The sequence below is a fragment of the Colobus angolensis genome, unplaced genomic scaffold, assembly GCF_000951035.1.
Source record: "Colobus angolensis palliatus isolate OR3802 unplaced genomic scaffold, Cang.pa_1.0 Scaffold4, whole genome shotgun sequence".
Lineage (NCBI taxonomy): Eukaryota > Metazoa > Chordata > Mammalia > Primates > Cercopithecidae > Colobus > Colobus angolensis.
The window spans coordinates 9,781,601-9,792,629 of NW_012117376.1; the positions used below are offsets into that span (position 1 = coordinate 9,781,601).

The window sequence follows — 11,029 nt, forward strand, 5'->3', positions numbered from 1 at the left end:
TTTTAGTAGAGGCGGGGTTTCACCACATTGGCCAGGCTGGTCTCGAACTCCTGACCTCAGGTGACTACCCGTCTTAGCCTCCCGGAGTGCTGAGATTACAGGCGTGAGCCACCATGCCCGGCCACATTTCTTTTTTTGTTTGATTTTTTTCAGATGGAGTCTAGTTCTATTGCCCAGGCTGGAGTGCGCTGAGCTCTCAGCTCACTGCAACCTCCGCCTTCTGGGTTCAAGTGATTCTCCTGCCTCAGCCTCCTGAGTAGCTGGGATTAGAGGTGTGTGCTGCTACACCTGGCTAATTTTTGTATTTTAGTAGAGATGGGATTTCACCACGCTGGCCAGGCTGGTCTCGAACTCCTGACCTTCAGTGATTCATCTGCCTCGGCCTCTCAAAGTGCTGGTATTACAGGCATGAGTCACTGTGCCTGGCCTATTAAATAAGTTTCTTTCTTTCTTTCTTTCTTTTTTTTGAGACGTAATCTTGCTCTGTCATCCAAGCTGGAATGCAATGGTGCCATGTTTGCTCACTGCAACCTCTGCCTCCCAGGTTTAAGCGATTCTCCTGCCTCAGCCTCCCTAGTATCTGGGATTATAGGCACGTGCCACCACACCTGGCTAATTTTTGTATTTTTAGTAGTGACGGGGTTTTACCATGTTGTCCAGGCTGATATCAAACTCTTGACCTTAAGTGTTGGCCTCCCAGAGTGCTGGGATTACAAGTGTGAGCCACTGCACCTAGCAAATAAATTTCTTAATAACTCCTTTTTGTGGATAAGTCTGTATTTCTTTGTGTGATCATCTTTTTGTTTAAATGGCTGCCAAATTATTATGCATTTGGAAGACTAATTACCATGTTTTAAAATTAGCTCTAATACAGTGAACAAGAATAATACTAATAACTGCTGTTAATTGAAAGCTTTCTGTGCAGAATTAAGTGCTCTACATGTAATTTCTGTTTCTCTTACTAATTATGATAGATGTACAGCTTCTCGTTTTATGAAATAGAATTTCATAATTGAGAGGAAACCGATTCAAGAAATATAATTTGTGTGCCCAGAGTCACACAAGTACAAAGTTAAGATTTGAATATGAGCCCATGTCTTGATGTTTCCTGACCATATTGTGATGTCTTGACTTAAAGAAAATCTGAGATCTTGTGCTTCTTCTATCATTAACTAGCTACAACTAGGGCAAGTTGGGTGGGTTCTCTAAATGCATATATTTTTGTTATAAAATGTACATAATAATCATTAACTTTCAGTTTTCTGTCATGCCCTTCAGGTTCTGTCAAACCCTACTAAGAAGAAGTTTTTAGCATTAGTTTTTAATTAGCAGCCATTGTTTCGAAAATATGATTTTCTTGGTAAACTGCGTTATCATAGTAATTAAAATGAGAGGTTCTTTTTAAACTTTGCTGTTGGCCTTGTATTTTATCAGAAAGTATATGTTGCATTCTAGGCAAGCTAACTGTTCTAGGATAGTTTTTATAAATTCAGTCATTTTGTAGATTTTGTTAGACTTTAAAACGTTACTTGTGAAACTATACATTTTGTTTCCATAAAATCATGGATTTGACAGCTATTGATGAAATGAAAATATATGAATATTGGCAGGTAACTGAAGGACTTTTATGTATAGTTAGGGGTACTGGACAGATTTCTAGAGAGTGGACAAAAAGCTAACACTGTTTTCCTTCCTTATTATAAGACTCATCAATAGTCTTAGACTACCTCTTTCTTTGGGTACCTTGTCCACTCCACCACTCCTGTCCTTTCAAAGAACACCTAATCAAACATAAACCTACTTCTTTATATTCTGTGAAAGCAGTGCTTTCATTGTTTTTTAAAATCTTCAGCAATTTTGAACTGTTAGCATTTGCCGTATTTCTGTGCTTGCTATTTACTTATCCTAGAGTGAAATCTCTTTTGAGTTACTGGGTATGTAAATTCTAAGTATTTGGCAAAACTCACCTGTACAGTCCCCAGACTCTTCTATCTATGTAGCTTGAAACACACTTTCTCTTATAAAGTTGGTTAGGTTCTTTAGGTCAGAAACAAATTATATAATATCTCGATAATAGTGATTCACTATTGGTTAATGATTATCTCCTAGGTATCAGGCAGTGTGGCTTAAACACATTATTTCAGATATTTCCAGCAAATCTGCAAGATCATTTGTTAATTCTTACTTATTACTGATATAGAAGTAAAAGATTGGGCAAATTAAGTGTCCATCCATCTCTTCTTGCCAGTGTGGACAGTGTTGGTCACCTTATACCCACTTAACAAATATTTAATTGGTTATTAGTGTTGTTTCTCTTTTTACATTTTTTTTTTGTTACCAATGGTACCAATAATAATTTGTACCCATTTTCTTGACCATATGTCTAACTTTTATAAATAACACAGTGAAATTGAAAGTGGTCTGATAAGAACTGTGCACTTGACAATATGGGAAAGCACATTGTTAGGAACTTTAGTAATTTTAGCCTTGGTTTGTGGGTTTTGCATTTTTGCTTTCTGGAGTGTGTAGATCTTGTGAGATATATTCTTCACATCATTCAGAATAATAATGATTGCTAGCATTTTGATGTCTATGTTTTATTAATAAAAAGTAGATCTTTGGGCTCAGTGGCTTCACACTTGTAATCCCAAAACTTTGGGAGGCCAAGGCAGATGGATTGCTTGCACCCAGGAGTTAGAGATTAGCCTGAACAACATGGTGAAACCCTGTCTCTACAAAAAAATAGAAAAATTAGCCAGGTGTGGTGGTGCACACCTGTAGTACCAGCTACTCAGGAGAGGTGGGAGCATCTCTTGAGCCTGGGAGGCAGAGGTTACTGTGAGCTGAGACGGTGTCACACTGCACTCCAGCCTGAGCTGCAGAGCATGGCCCTGTCTCTTCCCTGCCCCACCCCCCACCCCAAAAAAGTAGATCCTTTATCACAGTGGCATAACTGGTATTCTGCACTGAACTTGACTAATGCGTATGTTTGTGGAATTTGTGAGAGGGAAATAGAAATAGTCAGGTGAGAGCCCTACCAGATCGAATCTGATGAACTCATTTGGGACCATGTGGACCTTAATAAGTAGATTAGTGTTAAAGAGGAAATATTCTCATTCCATCTTTTGTGTGCATGTGAGTCTCAGTTAACTTTAAATATGTGGGTAAATTACCCCTGTTCATCCTGTCGGGAACCCCTTCCCCCCACCATTAATACTCTTTTTTTCTTTTTTTGTTTTTTGAGATGGAGTTTTCTCTTTCCCCCAGGTTAGAGCGAAGTGGCTTGATCTCAGCTCACTGCAACCTCCGCCTCCCAGGTTCAAGTGATTCTCCTGCATCAGCCTCTCCAGTAGCTGGGATTACAGGCGCCTGCCACCACGCCTGGCTAATTTTTGTATTTTTAGTAGAGACGGGGTTTTGCCATGTTGGCCAGACTGGTCTCGAACTCCTGACCTCAGGTGATCCACCTGCCTTGGCCTCCCAAAGTCCTAGGATTACAGGCGTGAGCCACCATGACTGGCCTGTTACACTTTTTTTTCTTCACCCACTTTTTGTCAGAGCACTGACATTATATAGTATGATTTATTGTCTGTCTCATTCATTAAAATAAAAGCTCCATGAGGACAGGGGCTTTGTTGGTCTTGTTGATTGCTCTGTCTCACTTGCCCATTTGCCACTTGGTAGGCATTAAATATTTGATAACATTACCACTTGCTGATGCCAGATGTTTCAAATTCATCTTTTAACTTAATTATCACAAGAACTTTATGAGGCAGATGAGATAAAATGTTTGAATGAATGAATCATCACTTTTTTGTGCTTTTTGCTGCTTATAAAGGTAATGTGTTTAAAGTAAGAATGGTAGAATGAAATTCCACTATATGAAATGTTATTAATTGAATTTATACCCTAACAGCTGTGACATATAAAAACCATTATAGGGAAAATGTTTTACAATTAAGTTTTAAAAGTTGATCCAACCTGAGCATATGGTAGGTCTTCTCCAATGAAAAGAAAGTGGTTATTTCTTTCTTCCCTTCCCAGGTTCTCCGTGGAGGAGCCAGCCAACGTCCTTTGACCCCAAACCAGAACCAGCAGGGACAGCAAACAGATCCCCTTGTGGCAGCTGCAGCAGTGAATTCTGCCCTTGCATTTGGACAAGGTCTGGCAGCAGGCATGCCAGGTGCGGCTGCATTGTTATTCCTAATACTTTGACAGGGAAAAAGGCTGCACGTTTGAGGTGATTACAGAGGGGAATGAGCAGTGCTTTCACCTTGCTTAGGCTTGTCATGATTTGGGGACTGGCAAGGATGATATACACTTGCCCTCACTTAGACTATAGTTCACTGATGAGAGCGTTGTTCTGAGCCAGTCTTAAGTCATATTGGAGGTATCTAAATGTCCATGCAGCTTGGAATATGTGGTTTTTCCTTGGTGGGTTATCTGTTTTCTGTCTCAGAATTAGTGGTAGATGGAGTGGCCAAGCTAGTTTACAAGGCTTAGTCTTTATGTTGATGTTTTTGAACAGCATGATTAGCGAGAAATTTCTGGTACACGTTGATAGGGTCATACCTTACATTTTTAAGGTTTCTCTTAAACCAGTAGTAGGGGTTCTTTTTAGCTGCCTACCTCTGAGATACGTGTTTATATAGACATATCTTGAATATATGTTGTTTTTGGTTCACTGTCAGCTGGGTTTGGTGCTTTGCATGGAATTAAATGTAGTTTCATGTTCTACATATGAAACAAGTCTTTGAGAGATGTCAGCGTATTTTTATAGACCTTTACTGATCATAGAGCATAGCCAATTTAACTGAGTCATTTATGAATTCAATAAATAACAACCTGTTTCATTTGTTTTTTAGTTGCTAAGCCTTTGTGTGTTCTTAGGAAGTCACCTGCAGTTTTTTATATGGCTTAAACTGGGATGTGGAGATTCTATTTCACATAATATTGAAAGATCATGTTATTTAAAGCCTGTCTAGGTTTTTCCTGCTATTTTGCGGGATATTTGTTCTTAGATTATTGTGTAGTATGAAAGTACTATGATTTTTATAATCATTTGTAGCCTCTTTTATTTGTTTATTCAACAATTTAAGTGATGGAACCAGTATATAAATCTAGGTCAATTCAACCCCAAAGCTGAGTTTATGGTTATTGACAATATGTTGGTGCCCAGGAGATACTTGTTTGTTTAACATACACATTTCTCTGTTGGTTTGATGTTCGTAGGTTATCCGGTGTTGGCTCCTGCTGCTTACTATGACCAAACTGGTGCCCTTGTAGTGAATGCAGGCGCGAGAAATGGTCTTGGAGCTCCTGTTCGACTTGTAGCTCCTGCCCCAGTCATCATTAGTTCCTCAGCTGCACAAGCAGGTGAGCGCACATCTGAGTGGACTCCTGCCAGAGATCTAAAAGTGGCGACTGATAGTGATATTCTTAAAGTATGTTGAAATACACTTTTGGCAATTCTCAGTGTATCAGTTTTACCCTGTAATGTTTCAAAAAGAGATCAGAAGCAATAAGTGACCTTGGTGGATTCTTCTTTTTGTTGGGAGGGGTGGCATGTGCCAGCTGGTTAGAAGCAAGGTCTGGTTCCACTGAGAACATAGAAGTTGCATTACTCACACAAAATGGCTTTGTTGGCAGAAATCCAAGGCTGATTTCACAGAAATCCAAGTCATTATTTTAAGATAATCTTAGAGGCAGGGTGGTTTTTTGCCATAGGGGCAGGAATGGAAGAAGTGGGAAACAGTAGTGAGAAGTGACAGAATAATACATTTTGTTGGGAGGAGTAATAGTTTTTTACTTTAAGTGTTTATATGTTTTGTTTGTTTGTTTTTTTTTAATTAGGAACAATAACAGGAACATCTAGAAGACAGCAGTGTGCTAAAATAGGAACTTGAAGGATGTATATGCATTACATGGTTCTAGAAGAAACCCTCAACATAGATATTTATGGAATTTAAGATTTTAGGAAGTAATTGTATTTGATGGATACATTTGATGTTTATACCCCTTTTAATCTGTAGTCTCTTTAAAGCTACCAGCATAGTGAACTTGTTCTAGTGGTATTTTGAGTTCAAATTGAAAGTAGAAACAGAAAATAGAAGCTTCATGTGAAGGAATCAAAGACAGATTTGTATGGTTTGTGTCTGTTTTGAAAAGATAGGCAACATTAAAAAGTTTTTTGAAAAAAGATAAAAATGTAGTTTGGAAATGTGGCCAGTCCCTTTTATAGCCAAACGGTTTGCTTTCTTCTTCATAGCTGTTGCAGCAGCCGCAGCTTCAGCAAATGGAGCAGCTGGTGGTCTTGCTGGAACAACAAATGGACCATTTCGCCCTTTAGGAACACAGCAGCCTCAGCCCCAGCCTCAGCAGCAGCCTAATAACAACCTGGCATCCAGTTCTTTCTACGGCAACAACTCTCTGAACAGCAATTCACAGAGCAGCTCCCTCTTCTCCCAGGGCTCTGCCCAGCCTGCCAACACATCTTTGGGATTCGGAAGTAGCAGTTCTCTCGGCGCCACCCTGGGATCCGCCCTTGGAGGGTTTGGAACAGCAGGTAGAAATTAGACTGATACGCTCTTAAGACTGAATTTTAATTATTTTTACAATCCTTCTGGAATACTGGCAATGCATGGAACCACAGGCAGATCTGGACCAAGCCTTGTGGGAATCCAGCCATCCCACATAATCTGTGAGATGATAGACTATTGAAATCAAGTTATACAGATGGGACCTATTTCAATCCATGCTCATGTGGCTACTTACTTAATCAGTTTCTTTCAGGGATTTGAAATCTAGGGAAGATTTTTGCTATAATTGGGAAAAATATGGAGGGAACTATAGAAATTGATATCAAAAACTGAGGGAGGAGGACTTAAAAGGACTTAAAGATAGCAGAGCTGAAATACTCCACAATTGAGACTGAGCTGAGTTCTTGGCCTGCAGGCCTTAAAGAGTTACAAGTTTCTTCAGTCTTCTGAGTAGAATATAAGGTAGATGTGTGGAAAATTAGGAGGAAGGATATTAGACCAAGATATTTTTAATGTTTTGATGAAAAAAGCAGGAGTGTAGTATGGTGAATAATGGGATAATTGCAGAGATTATAAAAAACAAACAAAAGTGATCCCTGAATAGAAGGGCATGTGTGAAAGAAATTATCTTAATTGGAATTGAGGGCAGCATTGACTCTTGAATGAACCCACTGAGAAAACAGGCTTTCAATATATAAGTCTTGTGTAGTGGGGCAGTACCCCATTTACAAATCTTTTTTCTGTATCCCATTTTTCTACTTGAACCTTTTCAATTGATGAAAGACATTCTTCTAGTCCATTTTCTTCCACCTTTTCCATAGCTCATGTGGCCGTCAGAGCTTTTTAACCCTCCCTTATCCTATAATATACAACACCCCATAGGAAGGTAAATTTGGCATACGTTTGATGGTCATGTTAACCTGAGCCATGTCCTCTTTATTACTTATCTGCCCCTAGTACTGCTACATTAACAGTTAGGCTGTCTCTGCTGACAAATTTGCGGTGGTAAGGAGTCTGGATCAAAGTGTTAAGAACAGGTCACTGGGCTTGTTCTTCGAAGAACAGGCCTGTTCTTATCTGCATTGTTTTAATTCCATTTTAGTTGCAAACTCCAACACTGGCAGTGGCTCCCGCCGTGACTCCCTGACTGGCAGCAGTGACCTTTATAAGAGGACATCGAGCAGCTTGACCCCCATTGGACACAGTTTTTATAACGGCCTTAGCTTTTCCTCCTCTCCTGGACCCGTGGGCATGCCTCTCCCTAGTCAGGGACCAGGACATTCACAGACACCACCTCCTTCCCTCTCTTCACATGGATCCTCTTCAAGCTTAAACCTGGGTAAGAACCATTACTCTAACACCACCTTGAACTCTAGAACTCTCTTGCCACCGATGACATTACAAGAACTTTGCATAAGCAAAGGACAGTCCCTTTATACTAGAAGTGTCCTGGGTGTTCTGTGCCTTCCGTAAATACCTCATGTTATTCAGGCTGTACCTATAGATAGTGTAGCAGTTTTGGCCTTACTATAGTTGGGTACATTCCCTGTATATTCAGTTAGCTTTAGTATGAACATTTTATTCTTTGGCTACCTGTGAGAGTATTTCCATGTAAACAATATAAACACAGGTTCATTTCAGTGAAGCTAGGAAACACAGAGACAGAATTTAATCACCTAGTATCACCACCTGCAATACCACCACAATTAATATTTTGCTTATTTCTTTTCAAAGTTTCCCCTCTGCTATATGTACATATAATATCTTGCTTTTTCACAAAAAGCATTTGATTTTTAAAATTTTGCCATATTTTAAAATATTTGTAGATATAAATTCTCAAATTATACAGTATGCTAATGAGGACATGTATATTTCCCTGTTAAATATTTAGGTTGTTTTAATGCATGGGATTTTAAAATATTACCATCTAGAGTCTAGAAAATAGGGAAAGAAAAAGGAGATCCCAAGCAGCAGGCTATAAGAATGAAAAGAAAATTATATTACCTTTTTTTTTTTTGGTGGCAAATCTCTAAATCTTTCAGAACATGGGAGATATTTTCTTATCTCAAACATGGTGCATACTTCTCTCCCACAGTTAACGTATTAAGTTTGAAGTACTGGTTGATTTGCTAGATGGGGAAAATTGGGTCATAGATGTAGAGTCACCATATAATGTATAATGCTAACCATAACACTTTTATGAGTGGAAGGGGGTTCTATGAATAATTACTTGGTGATGATAGGCCTAAATCAGGACTGTCGTGGGCAAATCAGCATGTGTGGCCACTTTACCAAGAAGATTCTGTTTTTAACCAGCGAGATTAAAAGTGGCTTCATGGACTCAGAAGTCAGAACTGACTAAAAACAAACAGGATACCTTCGTTTGGATAGGCAGACTAGAAAGTGATTTATAGGATTCAAGAGAAGTCTGAAGTGGGTAGCGTAATAGACTTATTATTCTAGACCTAAGAGTGACAGCTTTGAGTTTGAAAGAGGCGAGTTTCAAGTCAAAACTATGTTTATATATACACATTGGCATGTGTGTGCATATCCTGAAGTTTTATACAGTAAGAACGGTAGTTGTAGAACTCATTTTCTCAGGTTATATATGAACATCACTTTATAAAAGTTACTGTGACATTCCTGATTAGTAAGTAGGTCCATAATAAGTAGACAGGGGGCTGGGGTACATTCCCCAACAGTGTTTCCTAGTGACACAATGCTGGCTTTAAAGACTGGGGGTTAATGCAAAATCTGGAGAGGGGTGTCAAACTCCCAGTTTGATATGTGGCTAGAAGGAAGGAACCATTGTTAATTGACCTGGCGTTTACCTGCTGGTGTTAATGGTTTTGGGTCCTGTACATACAACCCTGGAAGGTATAGGTATTATTTCGTGTCTGAGGACTTAAATATCTTGCCTAGCCTAGATCATCTTGGATTTGAACAGATTTAGAATCAAGCATATTTGACTCCAAAGCATGCAGTTTCAGTGTATAATCTGTCACATGATGTACTCAGGGTATCTTGAACCAGTCCATTATCAAATCCAGAAATATATATCTTAATTTCTTGGTTTTAAAACAGGTGAACTATGTCATCCCATACTACGTACTAAACAACCTGAACCTGCTAAAATTTTTTTCATAAAGAACCAGATAGTAAATGTTTTAGGTTTTATAGGCCAGATGGTGTCTGTAGTAAATATTCTACTCTGCTGTTGAAGTGTGAAAACAACCACAGACAAAATGTAAATGAGTGAATATGTAGCTATCTTCTAATAAAACTTTATTTATAAAAATAAATGGGCCAGGCACAGTGGCTCACATCTATAAGCCCAGCACTTTGGGAGGCCGAGGTAGGCAGATCACTTGAGGTCAGGAGTTCAAGACCAGCCTGGCCAACATAGTGAAACCCCACCTCTACCAAAAAAATACAAAAATTAGCCAGGCATGGTGGCACGTGCCTGTAGTCCTACCTACTTGGGAGGCTGAAGTGGGAGAATTGCTTGAACCTGGGAGACAGGCTGCAGTGAGCTGAGATCATGCCACTGCACTCCAACCTGAGCAACAGAGTAAGACCCTGTTTCAAAATAAGTTAAGATAAAATAAAATAAAAAGCTGTGGTTCCTTGGTGCATGGAAATGGAGCCAGAAGTGTTACTTTCATGCATAATACCTTTCCTCTTTCTAAAGTATCAGCAATTTAATGTAATACTACCTCTTAATTCATGTTTTCCCTTTGAAGAAGGAAATAACTATTAGTGTGAGTTATTTCTTGTCAAATGACTTGTTGCCTGCGTAGTTTTATGTTTAACATAACTTCTCCTTGGAAACATTCACCTTGTTTATGCAGTTTCTTCCTGTACATTTGCATTAGACTTGTGTTGTGTGTAGTACATGTTTCGTATATGCCTTTCCTGAGGAACTTTTTGTCTCAATTAGTACAGCTTTGCCTCAGCTCAGTCTGTTTCCTTGAGAAAATAGAGGTGTGCTACTTGGTTTCTAACGATCTCCATAAAGAGGCCTTAAAGACATTTTAGTATAAGAAACTTAACATTTCTTTCTGGCCCACACCTAATATAGTTTCTGTGGTTAATACTACTTCACTGCTGCCACCAGCCATCAGCAGTGATGAGCAGCCATACTAAGCATTTTATATTCATTGTGTTGAATACTCAAAAGAACTCTTCACTCCTTAAAACTCAGCATGTCTTAATGAATGTTGCTTAATGATACCAACCACAAAGCTAGTGTTTGAATGCGCATACCAGCCTGTATCTCTTGTGGATCTTTTCCCCATCTTGTCATTTTTACACTTTGTCCCAGTAGGCAGATATGTGTTAGTATCGTCTAACAAAATCAGTGACCTGTTTAGTACTTTTTCCTATTATTTATTTAAAAATCACGGCCGGGCGCGGTGGCTCAAGCCTGTAATCCCAGCACTTTGGGAGGCCGAGACGGGCGGATCACGAGGTCAGGAGATCGAGACCAT

General features: G+C 39.2%; 1 protein-coding gene across 7 annotated transcripts in view; it reads left to right on the plus strand.

Annotated features, from left to right (window-relative positions):
* PUM1 (pumilio RNA-binding family member 1) overlaps positions 1-11,029 on the plus strand; it is a 145,465-nt gene that overhangs the window by 103,520 nt on the left and 30,916 nt on the right. For 5 of the 7 annotated variants that reach the window (XM_011955484.1, XM_011955485.1, XM_011955488.1 and 2 more), the window contains 4 exons: positions 4,045-4,183; positions 5,233-5,376; positions 6,269-6,565; positions 7,642-7,878. In XM_011955484.1, coding sequence (XP_011810874.1) covers positions 4,045-4,183; positions 5,233-5,376; positions 6,269-6,565; positions 7,642-7,878 — 817 coding nt within the window. The remainder of the gene's footprint in view (positions 1-4,044; positions 4,184-5,232; positions 5,377-6,268; positions 6,566-7,641; positions 7,879-11,029) is intronic. The other 2 variants (XM_011955490.1, XM_011955489.1) reach the window with 2 other exon arrangements.